This window comes from Pongo abelii, chromosome 18 (assembly GCF_028885655.2).
Source record: "Pongo abelii isolate AG06213 chromosome 18, NHGRI_mPonAbe1-v2.0_pri, whole genome shotgun sequence".
Classification (NCBI taxonomy): domain Eukaryota; kingdom Metazoa; phylum Chordata; class Mammalia; order Primates; family Hominidae; genus Pongo; species Pongo abelii.
Window position 1 is genome coordinate 84138423 of NC_072003.2, and position 22091 is coordinate 84160513.

Consider the following 22091-nt stretch of genomic DNA (forward strand, 5'->3'; position numbering starts at 1 on the left):
AGATAAAATGGATAACTTTTAATATATAGCATTTCTACCTTTTTTTTTTTTTTTTTGAGACGGAGTCTGTCTCTGTCCCCAGGCTGGAGTGCAGTGGCTCAGTCTCGGCTTGCTGCAACCTCCACCTCCCAGGTTCAAGCGATTCTCCTGCATCAGCCTCCTGAGTAGCTGGGACTACAGGTGCACGCCACCACGCCTGGCTAATTTGTTGTATTTTTAGTAGAGACGGGGTTTCACCATGTTAGCCAGGATGGTCTCGATCTCCTGACCTCACGATCCGCCCACCTCAGCCTCCCAAAGTGCTGGGATTACAGGTGTGAGCCACGGCTCCCGGCCTCTAATTTTTTTTTTTTTTTCTTTAACTGCTTGTTGCAGAGCAGGGCTACCCCATAGGCAGTGTGCCCAGAGTAGCCACGTTTCTACTATTGATATTAAACAAAACAGCATGATTTTAGTTTATTTATTCTTAATATTTGCATTCAACTTCACAGCTGCTGTATGTTTCTTGTATTTTACTTCTTTATCATTCTTGTATTTCTCGAATTCATTTTCTGGAATTCTTAAGCAGTTTCCTTCCCTCCCAAGAAAAAGGTGTATGTGACAGAAAGAGTGTTCTTTCTCTTTTGCACTTGAAAAGTAATTTATAGAATTCTATGAAAAAATACTCAGGCATTCTAGGAACAAAATCCTTTTTTCTCGAAACTTTCAAAAATGTTGCCCCATTGCCTTCCATAGCCTTGTTGATTTTGCTATTAAGACGTTCTGTCGAGTTTTTTAATTTAGTGATTTAAAATTAGTAATTAATTTCCACGAACACTTTCATGATCTCTGATAGCTCTTTTTTTTGTGATAGTCTGTGCTAATTTTTTCTGCTTCCTTTTAGCCTATAGAATTTTCCCTTCCATTGCTTTGAGGGTTTCTTAGTGAAATTCATATCATCTTTTCCCAATGTTGGTGATGAGAAGAAGGTGTAACCTTTCAGTGACAGCATTTCAGAAGATCATTTCTGAACCATTTTGAGGCTCTGTTTATTTTCACTGTTACCGTCAATACATAATTTCTTTGTTGACTTTTGCAAGTATGTGTAAATATTATATGAAAACTTTTTTGTTCTTAATGTATATTTATAGTTTTGGTAGATGTTGTCAAAGAGCTCTCCGGAAATGTTTTCTCTGCGTTCTTACCAGTAGGGTATTACATTTAGTGGCCATTTATTCACATTTACAATAATAATGAGTATTATTCATTTATGTAATATTTAGTTACTGGTTATTTTTGAATCACTTGGCTTGTAAATTTCCCTGCAAGCTACTAGACTGTTCAGTTCCATTAGAACAGAGGAACTACACTCTGCTTACCATTTTTATACCCAGTGCTGATCATACGTGGGCATTTAGTAGGTTCTAAATAATTATTGATTAAATGAATGAATCATTGCTTCTCCATTGTGGAAATCGCTGATTCTTCTCAATGACTTCTTTTTTTTTTTTTTTTTTTGAGATGGAGTCTGGCTCTGTTGCCCAGGCTGAGGTGTGGTGGCTCAATCTCAGCTCACTGCAAGCTCCGCCTCCCGGGTTTAAGCAATTCTCCTGGCTCAGCCTCCCGAGCAGCTGGGACTACAGTTACATGCCACCACGCCTGGCTGATTTTTGTATTTTTAGTAAAGATGGGGGTTTCACCATGTTGGCCAGGCTGGTCTCAGATTCCTGACCTTAAGTGATTCGCCCATGTCAGCCTCCCAGAGTGCTGGGATTATAGGTGTGAGCTACTGCGCAAGGCCTCAATGACTTGTTTCTTGAAGCTCCATGGAGAATATGAACTGGTAGGCACTTGCCAGACTCACATCCATGCAGTTTAACCACTTCGTTTTCCAGAAAGTCACATTCTGAATTCCGTGAAATCAGGGCTTGCGACAAGGGCTGTGTCTGTCTGATAATATGTGTATCTGTGTATATGTGTATCCTGTGGAAATGCATTTTTAAACTAAAAAGTTATATAGATATTTTTAAAGATCATTAATCAGGATCATTAACATTTTCCTTTTTTGGATTTCCTTGTATTCCCATTTGAACCACATTTTCTGCTTTTCTTTAGTATGTTTGGCAGAGAAAACGGAAATGGAGGTAGTGGCATGAGTCAGCAGAAAGGTAAATGGAACAACTGGCAGTATTTGTGAACCAATAAAAGTCTCCTGCAAGCAGGACTCGACAAGTTTGGCATAGAAAATTGACTTGTTTCAAAATAAGCTTTATCAGTTTCATAGTGTTCTTTGACAATTTGTAGGAAAGGTTCAGTAGTATTTCTTTTATATAAACAGCCTAGAACTCTGAGTTGCAGATCCTCTGTTTAATTGAGAAAGGATCTTGGGGGTTATGGCCCAAATGTTGCATAGGATTGTTAAAATATGTAGCATTTTTTCTGAAAGTACATAATTTGTATATTTTATGTGATCAGTGACTCTCTTATTTTTTTCAGTATATTTTTGGAGATTTTAGCCCTGATGAATTCAATCAGTTCTTTGTGACTCCTCGATCTTCAGTTGAGGTAAGACAAAACTGTGTTTTAGTGAGTACGTGGGTAGATACAATTAATAGTTATGTTTCTATTTTAATTTGTTTTTTTAAATAAAGAATTCCAGAGTAGAGAAAAGTATGGAGAATAATATGAGAAATGCCTCAACCCACCAGCTAGATTAGACTGACATTTGATTTGACATTTTGCTGTATTTACTTTATTAGGCTTTGAAAAGCAAATAAAGCATTACAGATGCAATTGAATCCTCCTTTGGACCTCTCTCCCATCTCTCCCCAGAAGCAACTACTCTGCTGAAATTGGGAAATATTGGTCCTGACTGTTTTTCACCTTTTATCATATACTACGTCAATCGCCGTGTTTTATGTACTTTAAAGTGTCACGTAAATGGTATACTATATTCATTTTGTCATTTATTTTAAACTAACGTTGTATTCTTTATGCTGAGAAATTTGTCCTTGTTCTTTGATTTCCAGGGCTCAGTACCACTGATTGAACACACTGCAATTTACTTACATATTTTCCTGTTGAGGGCCATTTCGGTCTCTAGTTCAGCCGTTAAAAATATTGCACTCAACGTATTTTATCGTGTCTCCTCGTGCCCCTCTGTGGGCTCCTCCGGGATACAGACCTGGGAATGGAATTACTGGGTTCTGTGGACTGAGCCTCTTCAGTTTCACTAGAGACTGCTCGTTTGCTATTTAGGATTTTAACAGTCTTCATTCCCATCAGCAGTGCATGGGAGTTTTCTTGCTCGTATTAAAAAAAAATTCTTGCTAACTCTTGGTGTTGGCGTATTTAAAATTTTTGTGAATCTGATATGTAGTAAATGGACTCTCATTGTTTTAATTTACATCTCCCAGATTACAAACAGCTGGGTACTATTTCATTCTCTTCACATGTCTGCTGGCAATACGGATATCCTCTGCTGTGAATTAGTTGATTTATATCCCTTGTCCATAGTTTTAAATCAAGTAGCTTGTCTTTTTCTTACTGATTTTAGGATTAGTCTTTGGTTTTACAAGCATCTGTTCGTAGCATGAGGGCTTTAAGCTTCACATGTTAGGCACCTTTTTGGGGTTAGGTTTTTTGTTGTTGTTGTTGGATAAGAGGAGTACACTTTTAACTTTAATGTCAACTGAATTGATTTTTTTTTCCTTATAGTTTGTGGATTTTTAGTTTTAAAAATATCTTTAGGAAATTCTTCCCATCCTTGAGATAACGAAGACATTTGTCTGTTTTCTTCTAAAAGTTTTCGGATTTTGTTTTCACGCTTCAGCGTGTAATAAGCTGAAATTGAGGCACTGAATTTTGTATATGTGTGAGGTGGCATCGAACTCCCCTCCCCTGTGGCCCTGGCAGGTGCCTCCTCACTGTTCATGGGAACTCAGCCCTTAGCCGTCCTGTCAGCCCTGTTGGGCAGCACATCTCCCCTGGTTCCGAATGTGCTATTCTGTGGGCCTATTGCTTATCTCTATTATAAACACCACACGTTTTATTTTATTTTTTTTTTTCTATTTTTTTTTTTTATTTTTTTCGAGACAGGGTCTCACTCTGCCCAGGCTGGAGTGCAGAGTGCAATCACAATTCACTGCAGCTTTGACCCCCCGCCCCGCCTCAGGGGGGTTCTCATGCTTCAGCCCCTGAATAGCTGGGATTACAGGTGTGTGCTGCCAGGCCCACGTAATTTGTGTGTGTGTGTGTGTATTTTTTTTTTTTTTTTTTTTAAGTAAGGGGATTTTGCATTTTTCCCCACATCACACCAATGTAACCATACGTTTTAGTTGCTACAGGTTTTCTCACTTGTGTACACATGTGGATGGGTGTGTGCCTGTTTGCAAGTGAGTAGACAAAAACTTGAGTTTTCATGTGATAGGAAAGTGAAAAGTGCACCGTATTTCAAGTCTGAAGGCCTGGGGTCGCTTCAGTTCTGCCACTTCCACAGGCTCGGAGGGCTTGGGCACGTTCTTTCCTTTTGGGCCTCCCATTTCTTTTCTCTCTCTTCTGTTTTTTAAATTGAAAAAATGCAGAATGCTTATTGACGTCATGGAAATGTTGGGAAATCAGCTAATGTATGGTCCGATAACTAGTGAGTAACAGATGTTAGTAGAAATGGATGAAAAGGGTACAGATGGTAAGTTATGCCAAACCTTTTATTCACAGAAGACGTGACTGTGTCTCATGAAAATGAGCCCGAGCATCAGAACTCGAAGTGTGTCGGGGCTTATTTGGGCTTTTCTGTTTTTCTTATTTTTGAGCATATGGTGAAGTTTGGAGGGGTCTAAAAAGAGTTTATCAAAATCACAGTAACCTGCAAAAGGAAAATGCAGGCTAATTAACATAATTGGATGGAGTTGTTTTCCCCAGTCTTCAGGAGTCTGAATTATAATAGCACATCATTACACAGGAACTCACTTTCACGGGGCGGCATGTGGTTGGGCCTGTGGGTGTGTGAGTGGCGAGGGGAAGGCGTGTCACTTCCACAGCACAGTTTGGCCTGTTATCTCTCAGGTAACATAATTGCCTCTCAAACATGCAGTGTTACTACCATGTGGCCGTGGCATAAGTTACAATCTAGCCGAATTTTTCATACGCTTTTTCTCGGCTATTAGGAGCTTGATAAAACATTGTTTTCTCTACTTGGGGCCATGAATTGAAAAATCAAAATTAAGAAACGTGGGATGTTAAGCTGAAAGAGCGTTCTGCCTTCCTGCAGAAGCCCCTCCTGCCAGCGGAGGGCTGCTTTGTCTTTTAGTTTGCTTGGCAGCTTGCCACTGGCAAGATAAGGTGGCTAGTAATTCAGTGGCATCAGGAGAAACGAATTCAGGTGAAAGGTAGCTGGCGTCTTTTCTAGAGTTGTGCTTCAGTGATTTAAAAATGATTTTCTCCAGTGGAAAAAATGCAGTCAACTTATTTAATAAGCATGTTTAAACCTCAGTCGTAATCCTGTTATTTATGTTCAGAAAGAAAGAGGAAATGCTCACCATTCTTTAAAGTTTCCAGAATCTCGGCTTTGGAAGTAGCACACATCCCAACCATGACTGAGTAAATAAGCCCCCGATGACATAGTGTTGGCAGTGGGCAGTGTGTGTGGTGTGGGTGTGTGTGGGTACTCATGGAGAGTAGAGAGTAGAGACAGTTCTCAATTTGGTGTGGTTTTTTTTTTTTTTTTTTTTTGAGACGGAATCTTGCTCTGTCGCCCAGGCTGGAGTGCAATGGCGCCATCTCGGCTCACCGCAAGCTCTGCCTCCCAGGTTCATGCCATTCTCCTGCCTCAGCCTCCCGAGTAGCTGGGACTACAGGCGTCTGCCACCTCGCCCGCTAATTTTTTGTAGTTTGAGTAGAGACGGGGTTTCACCGTGTTAGCCAGGGTGGTCTTGATCTCCTGACCTTGTGATCTGCCCACCTCGGCCTCCCAAAGTGCTGGGATTACAGGCGTGAGCCATCGCGCCCGGCCTAATTTGGTGTCTTAATGGGATTTTAAAGGAGGGCTTTGTGGTTCAGGAGAGTCTTTGAGATGGAAAGCAGAACACACAGGTAGCCCCAGAGGGAGACTTCAGAACATGACCTTCCTAGCCACGGGCCCAAGTATCCTTTTCACAAGGCTGCAGCACTGTTTTCAGACTGTGTGTTTAGCATAACTATTAATAGATGATGGTTTTTTCCATTGCTCACTTTGCATTTGTGTAAGGAATTTTATGTCTTTGCTTTGATTTTTGAACTTTGTATTCTTACAAATAGTTATATGGTTAATGAGTGAACTTCGAACCATCCTTGCACTTTTATTCTGTTGTGTATTTAGATGTCCACTTACCACAGACTAAGTGCATCTGATGTGTGAGGGAGGTTTGTCGAATGAAAGGTGCTGTGTGCCTGTGGAGTAAAACACACACATTTCCACAGTGCCACAACCCATCCGGCATTCCTGCAGGTGCACTCTTTTATCAGCTTAGCAAATCAAATTAAGTGTGTTGAGCACACTTACCGAAGGTGGCAGTGTCATCTGGGAGTTTGATGGTGGTCGTCTCACCGGATCCCTGCTGTGCCTCTTACTAGCAGTGTCACCTGGCATCCTCATCTGTCAGAGGGCCGCAGTAACAGGACCTCCTCCCCAGAGTTGTTGAGGAGGAGCAGGATGTGTGCCTGGCACACCCTGAGTGCCCAGTCAGTGCCACCTGGTGTCACTGGTCCAGCCTCTCCAGCCTCTCCACCCTCAGTCAGCGCCACCTGGCATTACTGGCCCCGCCTCTCCACTTGTCTTGTCCTCAGCGTCATCTGTGTATTTTTCCTGATTGCTGGGGTTTTCTTCTGCATGTTGTGGGAGTGGCTGGGAGTTGAGTGAGTGTTCACACCCCGTGGTTGAATGTTGAGGAAGGGGACAGCCGGAAGATGGTGATCAGGGTTCTAACAGCTCTCTGCCTTGCACTGGCTTTTGAAGTGGATGGGTGAAGAGGTCCCTTCTCCGAATTGTGCGTCTTCCCGGCCTGCTGCACTCTCTCGGGTCTGGAGGTTTTCTTTAGCATTCTCTCTTCCCCGAGCAGAACAGAATACCGGGAGTATGAAGAGAACATTGATACAATAGTGATGAAACTGTTTTGACTCAGAAAAAGATTTCTTGATGTTACAATGATTTTGTGTAAAAATAGTGATTCAAAACACTTTTCATGCCTCAAAATAATACAGCGTTCTGTCACCAGGGGGCATCCTAGTGTCATTAACAGAAAAAGAGAGGGCATTCTATGTATCAGTTTCTAAACTGTCTTTTGTGACCACAGAGGGTTTTGAATGAGATTGGAGGCTTCCTGAGACACACATGGCCGCTTTGTCCACTGCCCTTATAGACCCACCTCTCTGCTCCAGGTGCCTGCCAGCGTCAATGCTGGTGTGTGGAATGGTCTTTGCCTTGGGGGTGCCAAGGCTAGTGTAGCCCATCTCGGCATACAGAATGCTTTCTTCTGGGTGTCAACGTGATGAGTACTAGGTTGCCCCCTGGTGGTGGAGATAAGTGCAGCTGTCAGCTCCTGAAGGTGTTGGCTTATTTTGAATTGCCCTGTGTCTTCCTGTTTGTCTTAATTCTCTGGGAAGAGAACTTACTGGGTTACTTGCAGAGAGAAGCTTTTATTGCTGTGATTATTGAAATGGTGTGCTGAGATCTCATTGGAGAAATCAGCTGAGGAAGCCAATCAAGCAGCAGCTCTCATACAGTGTTGGGCATGAGACTCACCCGGGAGCCTCTGAACTTTGTGGCCCTAGGCCCATTCCTGCACTGGCCATTGTACTGCAGTGAACAGACTTTGGGAAGTGCTGCACCAGAATGTCTTTTTGTTCTTTTGTTCTGCCCTCAGGTAGCAGTTTGTCTCTCTGCTTACCTTACCCCTTTTCTTCCTAAACTTTTTTTTTTTTTAGACAGAGTCTCGTGCTGTTGCCCAGGCTGGAGTGCAGTGGCGCGATCTCGGCTCACTGCAACCTCCACCCCCCAGGTTCAAACGATTCTCCTGCCTTAGCCTCACAAGTAGCTGGGATTACAGGTGCCTGCCACCACGCTCAGCTGATTTTTTGTATTTTTAGTAGAGATGGGGTTTCACCATGTTGGCCAGACTGGTCTAGAACTCCTGACCTCAAGTGATTGACCCACCTCAGCCTCCCTAATTGCTGGGATTACAGGCATGAGCCACCATGCCCGGCCCCTTCCTAAACTTTCTTACACCCAATGTGTCCATTGGAAGCATTTCCAACTCTTAAATAAATGTTATGGAATAGCTAGGAAGAAGAAGAATTTAAGTTATTTTTGAGATAACCTTTCAGCTTTTTACAAAGAGGTCAGACAGTTCCCATTCTGCTTTCTGTCTACCAAACAAGGAATGTGACTTCTAGCTGTTAATTTAGTTAATTAAGGCACTGTGTTAAAAAGGGAGCCGCACTCACCAGGCTTTTTGTTTATAGTGCGCTTTCCTCTGCTGTCCGACCATGGACCTGGTCCCAGCCTCTACTGGCTGTGTTGCAATGTAGTGATCGTGAATAAGAGGTGCACTTAGGAAGAGCCATCTTCACTAGTGCACAAACAAAAGTGTCTGTGGTCTGGATGGTCAGTGACTGACATCCTGTGGAAAGAAGGATGTATCATAAGCATTTTATTGTAGCTGATTTACATGTCCATTGGAGTTCATTTTTATTCTTTTTGGCTTCATTTTCGGATCTGTTTAATAGTGATAAATATTTGAAAGCATTTCTATTGTGTTTTTTTCCTTAAATGAAGATGATTTAGATTGCACTGACTCTTCATGTATGTTATTCTGCTAAAAGTAATGGCATGCAAAGTTGTATGGATTAAGAGTTTTAATGAATTGTTGCCTTAATTAAGTGGTAAGTGTTGGTTTTAACATTTTGTTGAATTAAAATTTGTTTTCTGATTCTTTGTGCAGCTTCCTCCATACAGTGGAACAGTTCTGTGTGGCACACAGGCTGTGGATAAACTACCTGATGGTAAGCTAGTTCTCTCCTTATTTCCCTGAAGGGAATTTGGCCATACGTGCTGGGTGGGCAGGCTACCTGTAAACATTGTTTCCCATTTGAATAAACATTTCTTTGCAGCTTGAAGTTTTTGCTGTAAACTGTAATGTATTTAATTGCTGAATCACTTTGACTAGTGAATTGGTTTTAAAGTTTTTGTAACAGTTCTGAGTGCAACAGGTATGTTACTCTTCATCAGCACACGCTGGAGTTGAAGCGAACTTTGGGTCTTGTTGCTAAGCAGCCTGCTGGCTCCAGCGACAGCTAGCTTCTGAGCCTGTGTTCTTTGTAAACTAAGGGGCAGCTGGCATCTATTGTTCTTGCAGTTCACATTCATGTCCTGGTCTGTCGCTGACTCTTGGGAACTCAGGTCACCTTTTCACCTCCTGGTCTGTTACTTTTTTGGGTCTCCATCACAGGCACTAAGCTGATTGCCAGAGATGGTGCTTATGGAGATGCAATGATTTTGTATTGCTTAAGTACCCAGTGTTGGAATACCAACAAGGTCGTTTAATTATTGATTGCAGGCTGCCCTTGCACAGTTCAAATTTGTCTAGATCATTTTTCAATCTGAATCACTTTAAAGGCCCTTACTGGCCTCCAGGAAACGGATGCCAAACTTTTTCTTTGAGAGTTAGGGGTTTGGATTCCCTGTTCAGTTAGCATGGTCAGACTTATGAAAGGGGTTTTAATTACAATTTAGGCTTCAATAGAAACCTTGAAAAGACTAACCAAACGTTTTATCTCCAGTAACATCAGGGAGTGATTATATCTAAAATTTTAGATTTATAAGAAATGTGGGAGACCGTAAGGGAAAGAGCAGATCTAACAATAGCTTAGGACAAGTAATAAAATAAATGAAGCTTGAGGGACCCGAAAGCCGGGCTGCTCAGCCTCCTGAGCCACCTTTTAATCGGCTGATGTCAGCCTCTCAGGCGTCTGAGTCAGTGGGACTTCCTCTGTCACTGTGTGCTTTGCACGTAGTGAGCATGCTGCTCATGTTGAACCAGTGCTTACAAATGCACCATGATTTTCCCATGCACATCACTTCTTTGAGTTCACCCTCCTGCCTGTGCAGTGGGCACCACCAGCTCCCCCAGCCTCTGGAGTTCTGCTTCCCCCTCCCTCCTTCCAGCCTGCCTGCCCTTTTCAATGACTGCTTCTTGGCCCTTTTTCTCCATTCTTTACTCTCTTCCCTCTAAGTCCTGCCTTTTTTCTGCCAAAAACACTACTGGAATCTTGCCACTAGTTTGCACAGTTAGTGACAGGCCTGCTTTTCTCTGCAGCCTTTCTGGGTATCTTGTGTTTCCATGACATTAGTTTCTCTTCCAGTGCCTGTTCGACTGTACAGAGCCTGTGGGCACTGTCATGGGCCTGCCTCCCTTTCCAGCCTGCTCAGCTGCTGATGGCAGGGTCCATTGCTCTATGTCTGTCACTGCGCCTGTAGTATCTGGAATGTTGTAAGCTCTCAGTACATTTGTTGGATGAATGGTTTAGGATGCTTTATTCTGCTCCCTCCTACCACCTCCAGCTGCAGCAAGCCCTTTGCAGAGGCACCTCATCGTGGCCTCCCTTTTACATCTCGGCCTTTTCTATTTTTGTGTTTTTTAAATTTTTTTATATTTTAATTTTTGTAGGTACATAGTAGGTGTGTATATATATATGGGGTACATGGGATATTTTCATACAGGCATACAACAAGTAATAATCAAATCAAAGTGAATGGTTGTCCTTCACCTCAAGCACTGCCTGTTTTAGATGTTCCTAAAGCTTGAGATACCGCTTGAGATACCACTCCTTCACCCCGCCCTTAGCAATTCAGTGATCCATCAAGTTCCACTGACCTCTAGTTTCTTATAGAAGTGGATCACTGTTACCTGCATCCAGAAGAATCCTTTTTCTAAAGCTATTCACAGCCTTCTCTCCCCTCCCTCCATGTTTTCATTCTCAGTTGTTGATATTTGTCTCCCTAATAAATGTGAACTCTCTGAGCAGGGCCCTTGTGTTACTAATCTCTGTGTATTTCCGTCCCTCGCCCCCTGCCTCGCAGTGCAGGCCACTCTACTGCATGTACTGCAGTGAGCAACCTTGGAGAAATGCTGTGTTAGGATTCATGGTTTTATGAGCCTCTGCCTGCATTACCTGAGTGTTGAGTTTCCATTTTCCTAATGTATTGATTGGGTTGTTGAAGCCAAGCGTGCAGGCCGTCCTGCACTTCGTCTGCCTGGCAGATTGGGCTCTGAGCTCTCTGCCATGCGGTGCAAGTCATGTGCGTCCATTGTGAGTGTTCCTCGATAAGAAGAGGAACTGTGCTGGCTAGGAATCTGCCTTCTAGTGAGATGATCAAACATGGTATTGAGTAAATGTTTGATACTAACTATAACATACTGAAATGGTTCTGTTCACGTTACATCACATTCTAGAATGTTTTATTTTCTGATAAGATTGAGAATTGAGATGTGGACAGCACATCTGCGTCTTAGAAATAATCAGTCTTGCATAAGCAGAATGACACAACATGTTCTAGTTTCGAATGTGATTTCACAGCCTTCAAAGGGCAGGCTCCACGTGGAGCCTTCTTCCCCAGGCACACCCGTTTCAATCCGGGGAGCCTTGACAGCCCCAGAACATCAGGGAATAGGGGATGTCTGGAACCAAAATGAACAGTCATCCCCTACATCTGATAATAAATTCATTTCCCCTTGATAATTCTTTTTAAAGTAAGGAAACAAAAAATAAATAGTAGCCAAAGGAATTAGATGGTCGTGACTTTATACATAAACTTGCTGTTAGGTGTGATTGTCATCAGTGTTCTTTTCCAGGAACTTTCTGTTGTTGGAGCAGGATTGTGCTGCCACCACCCCTCACCCCCCACAGTGGGGGGCTGTGATTCCAAAGCATACAAAGATTCAGGAGGCTGTGTAGCTCCAGCCTCCTGCCCACTCACTTGCACGTAACTGGCCCCTCTCAGCGTCTGTATTTTTTCTTCTACAAAAAGACTTCTAGGGGTCCTTCCAAGGTAAAATATATTCAACTCTCCGCAGTAGAACACCGTTCTTTGGGTATTAGTTTCTTTTCTTGAGATAGATGCCTTGAAAAAAAAATTGGCCCCTTAATGCTAGCCTGGAAGAAATCTTTATGCATTAAAGATGAAATATAAGGCATGTGTCCTTTCCTTAACTTCAAAATGTGTAACTTTTTATCAAATATAAGGTGACATTGATGCTTGATGTCTGTTGAAAGACACAATTGATTCTAAAACTTAACCTGATTTCAGTGATGTAAACTATAAAAATACGTCTGTCTTAGCATGAATGAAATATGTGGATTGTGGTTAACTGGGAAGTATTGAAGGCTTCCCAAGAGATATTTAAAAGTTCACAATTCTAACTTTTTCTTTTGGTATTTTTGGAAGGCTTTACCACCCATGGAGTTAATCCAGTGTGAATTTATTTAGAGGACATTTGCATGTGTTCATGTCAGGGCCATTTTTCAGACTTAATTGAAGGTTACCAGTGGAGGAGACCAAGAGATACAGAATTCAGAAGAGTGCTCTGAAGTGCGCTTTTATATATAGGATTCTTTGTTTTTGTTGTTGAATCTTTTTTTGACATCTTTTTTTTTTGTTTTTAAATTTATACTTTCTAATTTCTCCTATCCAGTATGTATAGGATTCTTTGCATAGTTCATGTTTTTGGAATTAATCAAATCATGTTAACTAGAGAAGCTGATTTAACCATGTTTTAAGTCCCTAAGTTAGTTGTCATGATCTTTTAAAATTTAAGTTGTCCAAAATACATATTCCTTTATCTCAGGCATAAGGCAGCTATAAGAAAGTCAGATTCCATTGAGAGGTATTTTTAAACTGGCAAAATATTACTTGCTTTTTATTACAAATTTATTTTAATTTCTACCTTCTGAAAGCCTTAGCTAGAAAGATAAGTACAGGCTTCTGCTTTTCATATCCCCAAATTAAATAATAATTTTATAGTTGTTTCATTTTCAGCAAATTGTTCAGCGTAAGTAAAGGACGTAATAGATTTGTTGATTAGGAAGAGAATTTAAGGTTTTCATTTTCAAAGAGAAAGTGAGTAATTACTGGTACTTAGAGTTTGTAGAACTGTGTTCTTAACTAATAGTTTTCTTTCTAAACAGGACAAGAATATCAGAGAATTGAGTTTGGTGTCGATGAAGTCATTGAACCCAGTGACACTTTGCCGAGAACCCCCAGCTACAGTATTTCAAGCACACTGAACCCTCAGGCCCCTGAATTTATTCTCGGTTGTACAACTTCCAAAACAACCCCTGATGGTATCACTAAAGAAGCAAGCTATGGCTCCATCGACTGCCAGTACCCAGGCTCTGCCCTCGCTTTGGATGGAAGTTCTAATGTGGAGGCGGAAGTTTTGGAAAACGATGGTGTCTCAGGTGGTCTTGGACAAAGGGAGCGTAAAAAGAAGAAAAAGCGGCCACCTGGATATTACAGCTATTTGAAAGATGGTGGCGATGATAGTATTTCCACAGAAGCCCTGGTCAATGGCCATGCCAATTCAGCAGTCCCGAACAGTGTCAGTGCAGAGGATGCAGAATTTATGGGTGACATGCCCCCGTCAGTTACGCCCAGGACTTGTAACAGCCCGCAGAACTCCACGGACTCTGTCAGTGACACTGTGCCTGACAGTCCTTTCCCTGGAGCACTTGGCAGTGACACCAGGACTGCAGGGCAGCCGGAGGGGGGCCCCGGGGCTGATTTTGGTCAGTCCTGCTTCCCTGCAGAGGCTGGCAGAGACACCCTGTCAAGGACAGCTGGGGCGCAGCCCTGCGTTGGTACCGATACTACTGAAAACCTTGGAGTTGCTAATGGACAAATACTTGAATCATCGGGTGAGGGCACAGCTACCAACGGGGTGGAGTTGCACACCACGGAAAGCGTAGACTTGGACCCAACCAAACCCGAGAGTGCATCACCTCCTGCTGACGGCACGGGCTCTGCATCAGGCACCCTCCCTGTCAGCCAGCCCAAGTCCTGGGCCAGTCTCTTTCACGATTCTAAGCCCTCTTCCTCCTCGCCAGTGGCCTATGTGGAAACTAAGTATTCCCCTCCCGCCATATCTCCCCTGGTTTCTGAAAAGCAGAGTGAAGTCAAAGAAGGGCTTGTTCCAGTTTCAGAGGATCCTGTAGCCATAAAGATTGCAGGTATAGTTGAAAAGATACAAATCTAGAGTGAAGATGGGAGCAGACCTCATCAACTGGGCTTATAGACTGTGGTGATAGAGTGTTACCCATAACAATGGCAGATGACCTGTGTATTAATAGCACTGTCTGAAGAATGCCTATGTCTTAAATGTTCTCTAAAAGTAAGACAATATAGAAACAAATGGGAGGAGAGGGTTGTCCTAACTTCATGTTAAGTGAAAGATCCATGTCTGTTAGTTCTTTTCTGTTGACAAGTTACATTTCCATTTCTTGCCTTTTGTTCAAGTAATTCTGCTCCACGGTGTGAATGTATAATGGACTTTTTCTGTGATATACCTTTGGTATGATAATCCTGATTTGTACTCACTGTGTGCTCCTTCTTTTTTATATTTCTTAAGATACAAGAAAGCATTTTGTGAAATAACATGTTTTTTTTGGATTTGAGTAAATGGATTTTATTCAGAATTTTGATACACCAAGGTCAGCTCTTGAAAGGAAGACAAAAATGTTAAGAGTTCAGCCCAAAGTTAATATTTTATTTTAGAGTGCTAAGGCTCCAAAGTAGAAACAATTCACAATAAAAATAGAAACAATTCACAGATTGTTTTTAAAAAGTTACAGTAGGAAGTCAGAAATACAGCAGGGTATGAAAGAGGTATGTGTGCTCACATAGCCACATGTTGCTTAATGATGGATATGTGTTCCGAGATGTGGGTGTTAACATCAGAGAGTACTACACAAATACAGATGGTAGAGCCTTAGGCTAGTGGTGCAGCCTGTTGCTCCCGGGCTGCAAACCTGTCCAGCGTGTTACTACTGAATACTGTAGGCAGTTGTAACACAGTGCTAAGTATTTGTGTGCCTGAACACATTTAGACATAGAAAAAATATAGTACAGATACGGTATAAAAGATGAAAAGTGCTTCACCTGTTTAGAGCACTCACCGTGAATGGAGCTTGCAAGACTGGCGTGGCTCTGGATGGGTCAGTGATGAGTGCTGAGTAAATGTGAAGGCCCAGGACGGTACTGAGCAAAGCCGAGTTTTATAAACACTCAACACTTAGGCTATACTACGTTGATTTACAAATTTTTCCTCAATAAGAAATTAACCTTAACTTACTGTAACTTTTTTACTTTTTATTTTACTTTTAAATTAAAAATTCTAAACTTTTTGACTCATAAGAATGCTTAGCTTAAAACACACACTACAGCTATACAAAAATATTTTCTTCCTTTTTATTCTTACTTTCCTGTAAGCTTTTTTCTATTAAAAATTGTTTTTAACTTTTTAAACTTAAAAACTAAGACACAAACATTAGCCTGGGGCCTGCACAGGATCAGGAGCATCGAGACGCCACTAGGCAGCAGGACGCTTCAGCTCCACTAGAATCTTGTGGGACCATCGTATGTGCGGCTCATTGTTGACCGAAATGTTGTTACGCTGCGCGTGACTGTACGTACCTAAGAAGCAGAAGCTGTGTCGTCAGGTTGGATTCTACCAAGCCTGGTAACCAGATCTTCAGATTCTCAACCTAGTAGCCAAGTTAAAATAAGCTGTTTCGTTTAGGCTTTCCATAATACTTTCTGATGTGACCTTTTGGAACACCTGACAACCTTCATTACCAAGATGTAGCAGCAAGCTGCCAAATGCACACCCTTCTATGGATGGTCAGAATTGTGTAAAAAATAAAACACATTCTTTGGGTGGCAGTAGGATGATAGCAAGCAATGTATATATATTTTTAAGAGTATTTTATTCCTTATACAAAATACAGTATCTCAGGTACTCTTGTTGTTCTGAAGTTCTCTTAAATGAGGAAATGATAGGCCAAACATCGTTATTTTGGGCTTTATATATATTTTTTAAAGCCAGGTGATTTTTTTTTTCCTTTTTTTTGAGATGCAGTCTCACTCTGTTGCTCAGTCTGTAGTGCAAGAGGCACGATCTTGGCTCACTACAACCTCCGCCTCCTGGGTTCAAGTGATTCTCCTGCCTCGGCCTCCCAAGTAGCTGGGATTACAGGCACATGCCACAACGTCTGACTATGTTTTTTTGTATTTTTAGTAGAAACGGGGTTTCACCATGCTGGCCAGGCTGGCCTCAAACTCCTGACCTCAAGTGATCTGCTCGCTTCAGCCTCCCAAAGTGTTGGGATTCCAGGCGTGGGCCACCGCACTGAGGCCAGGTGATTTCTTGAACACAGCTTTCAGAATGTATTTATTGCAAGGACTGTTACTGTAGGCGGATGACAAGGTCAGGAGATCGAGACCATCCTGGCTAACGCGGTTAAACCCCGTCTCTACTAAAAAAATACAAAAAATTAGCCGGGCATGGTGGCAGGTGCCTATAGTCCTAGCTACTCAGGAGGCTGAGGCAGGAGAATGGCGTGAACCTGGGAGGCAGAGCTTGCAGTGAGCCGAGATGGCACCAGTGCACTTCAGCCTGGGCGACAGAGCGAGACTCCATCTCAAAAAAAAAAAAAAAAAAAAAAAAAATAGATTGTGTAAGCCTTTATATAGATTACTAAGTTAAAAGTTTATTTTTAACCTATAATGAGAAATGCATGGTGGGGTTCTCTTAAAAATGTGCATTCTAAGTTCGAAGTCATGAGAATTTTATTTTCTTTTTTTTTTGAGAGGGGGTCTCACTCTGTCGCCCAGGCTGGAATGCAGTGGCGCAATCTCGGCTCACTGCAACCTTCTCCTCCTGGGTTCAGGTAATTCTCCTGCCTCAGCCTCCCTAGTAGCTGGGACTACAGGTGCCCGCCACCACGCCCAGATAATTTCTGTATTTTTAGTAGAGACCGGGTTTCACCATGTTGGCCGGGCTGGTCTTGAACTCCTGACCTCAAGTGATCCTCCTGCCTCAGCCTCTCAAAGTGCTGAGATTACAGGCGTGAGCCACTGCGCCCAGCTGAGAATATTACAGTTTTGTTTCTAAAATTGCTCCACAAAGGAAAACCTCCCATCCTAGGGAGATTTTCTCTATCTTTATTTAAAATAAGAAAGAAAAGCTTCATTTAAAATGTTTTAAAACATTCTACTTAGTCATATGACTTTAAATATAGTTTGATAAATAGTTTGTTATGTTCTGTATATGTTAAAGTCTAATTGAAGTAGCTTCGTCAAACACTGAAAGTAAGGGCCTCTTAATGACTGGTAGTAGAGGAAAGCCTTGCCACACACAGTTCACGTAATTATTTTTGTATGGACGTAGTGTAAACACCTCCCCAACAGATTATTTTTTTAATCCTATTTTGGTTAGGTCAGTTATGAAGATGTTTTAATTTTCTGAGCAAAAGTGTAGTTTCTTTAAAAATATGTAATTCTTTTCAGCCTGTTTGTTGAGCCTTCGATAGACAGAACGCAGTTGCTGACAGTTTCAGGAGTCTCGTGAGATAGTAGAACAATAGAGTCACAGTAAATAACCCTTGGGATCATATAGGGCTTAGGGAGAATGGCGTTGTTTGAAATTTTTTTTGTTGTTTTATTCTCCTACTTAGGGGTTTACTTTGTAAAAGTGGTAAAATATACTCAGTTTGTTAGAAGTCAGATCCACTACCACAAATTCCCTTTAGTGGGCACACTTTTAAGTGTAGGCCCACTTATTTTAAGCAGCATTTAACTGAGTGAAAGTCTAGTTTCGTTAAAAGATCTCTTGATGTGGGTTATAATAGAGTTTGACTTGCATTAGTATCTGTTTCTACTGAGACAGTGGTATTTGTGTTATTAACTTTTGGGAAAGAGGGAGTAGGGAATGATTTAGACATTAAATGTATTCCTTTCTGCCAGGCATGATAGTGTGAAATTGAGGCTTGAGGATCGATCGCTTGAGCCCGGGAGTTTGAGGCCAGCCTGGGCAACATACCGAGACCCCATCTCTTTAAAAAAAAAAAAAAAAAAAAAACAAAGTTATACACGAAATGCTTAGAATAATTTGTGTATTTTTGGTCTCAAGTTTATTTGTTTCAAATACCCACATTTCTGGACTATTTCCCCTATTGTTAAGTCTGCTTAATAAATGCCAACTAGTTTTTATGCCATCAGAAGTGAAATTAAGAAGGCAGATCGACTAAAAGAAAAAGAATCACGTATAAAGGATTTTGAAGTGAAATACATTAAACTCTTGATTACTGTTAAACTATCCACTTTAACGGGTTCTACTTGGACCTTCTTGGTGGCAAGGCCATCTCCTCGGTGTAGGTTATGTGTCAACATTTTGTTCCATTGGCTGTTTTTCAAGTGTAAACTGTTATTTGAGAGGAGAAGGACATGCCAGGGGAGAGCGTGTGAACTGAACACTCAGTGACTTCCTTTAGCCCCAAGGGAAGGATGAATCTAAACACAAAAGGCCTGTCCTCCCGAGGGTTGGAGAGGGATCTGTGTTTCAGTGACTGGTCTGAGAGGAGATGGTTGCCATTTTTCAGTAGGAGTCAACAAAAGGAAACCTTAAAGTCTTAATACAGCCCAGCACAGTGGCTCACGCCTGTAATCCCAGCACTTTGGGAGGTTGAGGTGGGTGGATCACTTGAGGCCAGGAGTTCAAGACCAGCCTGGCCAACATAGCGAAATCCCATCTTTACTAAAAATAAAAAAATTAGATGGGCATGGTGGCTCATGGCTGTAATCCTAGCTACTGAGGAGGCTGAGTCAGGAGAATAGTTTGAACCCAGGAGGTGGAGGTTGCAGTGAGCTGAGATTGTGCCACTGCACTCCAGCCTGGGCAACAGAGTGAGACTGTCTCAAAAACCCAAAACTTAATAGCTTGTGTTTGAAAGTAGTTGCAAAACACGACACCCTTGTTAAGAGTGAGTATGGCAGACACGTGGGGAGCGCCTTTGCTGCTGCTTCCCTCATTAGCACAGATACTTTGGAGTTGACGAACATGTGATGTTTGAAATTGAACATGCTTTTAGTGAACGTTGTACTTTTCCTGGGTCTTTACTAAGGAACATTCTTCATATACTAGACGAAATTGTATCAGATGCTTTCACATCACAAATAGAGCCATTTTGTATTTGATGTTTTGCTTTCAAAATTATGCAACAGTATATTTTGTTTTAACAGAATATAAATAATGCTGGGTAAGGAGAGCGGCCAACTGCCCAATAAAATAAGTTAAAATTCCAGTGAGAGAGAACTAGGAAAACTGAGCTCTTGAACAGCTCTGAAAACGTTGCATTGAAGTATCTAGCAATGTCATTTATTATGAATTGTTAGTCAAAACCTGTTCATGTGATTGTGCACAGTGGTTTTATACCTAAAAGGCATTGGATCGAGAAACAAAGTTACTACAATTTGGGTCTTCTCTAATGAATTATCCTGTCCGTGTTTATTTAAGTGTAAATGAAAATACAGTTATGTGCTGCTTTAATGATGTTTCAGTCAACTACAGACCACATGTACGACGGTTGTCCCATAAGATTATAATGGAGCTAAACAATTTCTAGTGACCAGTGAGTTGTGTTACAGTTGCCTACGGTATTGAGTACACAACATGCTGTACGGGTTTGTAGCTTAGGAGCAATAGGCTCTAGCATATGGCCTAGGTGTGTAGTTGGGTATACCATCTAGGCATGTGAGCCCACAGTGACAAAATTGCCTAATGCCACATTTCTCAGAACATATCCCCATCATTAAGCATGGCTGTGTATCCTAAAATTGATCTTTATTTTGGCAGTTTATGAATCATGCATATATTTCTCCCCCTCCTTGGGGGAAATGATTTCTCAGATATTTTGCACTTCCTCTTCAAACTCTGAAGTACACGGGCAGTGGTCATGCGGCGTGATCTAAGTTAAAAAGGCATGGCACCCGTTTACAGGGATCCACCCTTGTGGATTGAGAGTTTAGTCCACATCTGATTTGATGTTTGTAGCCTCACATTTATTATACATCTTTCTACTTCAGAAACATAAGTTGATCTATAGTCAATGGGTAGTGGTACATTTTGGTCACTTTGCTGTACTCCACCTGGTTAGATAACCAAGATAATAGTGTGTGTTCTTCCCAATTGATGGTAATGAGGAAAAGAAAAGCACTTGGAGAATGTTCTGGACAGTTAGAAAGATGACAGAAAAGCAGATCAACAACACCAGAATGTCGATTACGGGCCAGTTATTGAGCCCTAAGAATCAGAGTTCTGCACCTTGCATTTTCAGGGATTTTTAATGGTAATATGACCCCTAAGTCCTAATTTTAGGAAAACAGAATTTGATGTGTAAAACGTGTAAGAATAATCACAGCTGATAATGACATAAAAGTTTACGATGCTGGTATTGCCTTTGAGTTGATAAACAATTTCAGTAGGCTGATTTGTGGCAGCCCTTGTGAGCTACCATCTACCATGTATGTCTTAAAATGTGAAAAAAGGCTATTAAGCGACTCCATTTTTCTGTATGTCAGCAGATTTCATAAGAGTGAAATTTCAGTTCAGCCTTTTAATGTGAGTTATTACAAAAGTGAACTACAGGTTTCAGTTTTGTGTCTTTTGAGTCATTCTGGCATTTTGTGCCTTTTCACACACATTGTTCTAGGCAGCCCCACCAACTCCTGTGACAAAGATGGACTGGGGGAGGCCATCTTCCTAAAGTTGCTGTCTGAACAGTTAAGTAGTAAATTATACCAACCATGATGAATTGAAAAGAAGGCTTCTGGGGAAAGTTTGTTATTACAGCCAACTTCTATTATATACCCTCAAAGAAGGTAAAATAGATACACCAATGGCAATGACTTTGGAATGCAGGTCAGACTTAAAGTTTCAACTTAGAAATTCTCTGCCCTCTATCCTTGGTGGGCCGCCTTCCTCATTTTGATTCTTTTAGCCTCCATAATTAGAGTGCGTATTGGACTTTAGGCTAGGAATAAAATCGTAAATGAAAATGTTGATGTTGAAAGAGGAATTTAATTAAGTAGAGTGAAGAGTGATATTAGAAATTTGGAAGTGGTATTAATTCTGGCTTGTCCATAAGACCTGACTTTTGAATGATAACAATAGGATTCATTCACTTGAACATAATTTGGTCTGGTCTTAGGAGGAATTAGAACTGCTTTTGCACCCCTGTTTTCTCACTGCCTGGGAGAAGAGGAGCTCACGAACTTCATAAAGCATTAGTGTCTCCTCCAGTTGATGGTTATCGAAATGAGTCAGGATGGGAAGGCTTAATGTACGTGTGATATGTTACAAAACTGGACGTTAAATGTTTCTTGAGTGTTTGGATCTTAAGAGACAATCTTTGACGATAAGTATTTAATCTTCATTTCTTACAATCATTGCTCTTAAAATGGAGCTTTATTTTTTTTAAATGTATTTTTTTTGTTTTTTCTTAAGAGACGGTGTCTTGCTCTTTCACTCAGGCTGGAGTGTTGTGGCATGATCATAGCTCACTGCAGCCTTGATCTCTTGGGCGCAGGTGGTCTTCCTGCCCCAGCTTCCTGAGTAGCTGGGACTACAGGCAGGCACCACCATGTACAGCTAATTTTTTTATTTTTATTTTTTATAGCAACAGAGTCTCACTGTGTTGCCCAGGCTGGTCTTGGAACTCCTGGACTCAAGTGATCTTCCTGCCACAGCCTCCCAAAGTGTTGCCTGAAACAGAACTTTATTAATACATCTTTAATATGTCAAGATGTTTAAAACTTGTCAAGATTTTAAGGAAGCTGGGCTAACATTTCCTCTTGGGATGCTGAAAGTTGTTGGTTTTCTCAAACTCTCACATAAGTTCATTTGCTTTTCCCTTCTTCCACCTCTATTAGCTCTTTATTTTCTGGGGGGGGGATTCTGATGTCTGTATTGAGCTGGCCATCATACCGGGAGTGGTCTGCTTATGTATTTACATGCGTGGTCATGTTT

The 22091-nt window shown here is 41.5% G+C and overlaps 1 protein-coding gene across 1 annotated transcript in view; it reads left to right on the forward strand.

Moving 5' to 3' along the window:
- USP10 (ubiquitin specific peptidase 10) overlaps window positions 1-22091 on the forward strand; it is a 78671-nt gene that overhangs the window by 30396 nt on the left and 26184 nt on the right. Inside the window, exons 2-4 of the mRNA XM_003778672.4 lie at window positions 2476-2544; window positions 8955-9015; window positions 13198-14238. Of these exons, the coding sequence (XP_003778720.3) occupies window positions 2476-2544; window positions 8955-9015; window positions 13198-14238 (1171 nt within the window). The remainder of the gene's footprint in view (window positions 1-2475; window positions 2545-8954; window positions 9016-13197; window positions 14239-22091) is intronic.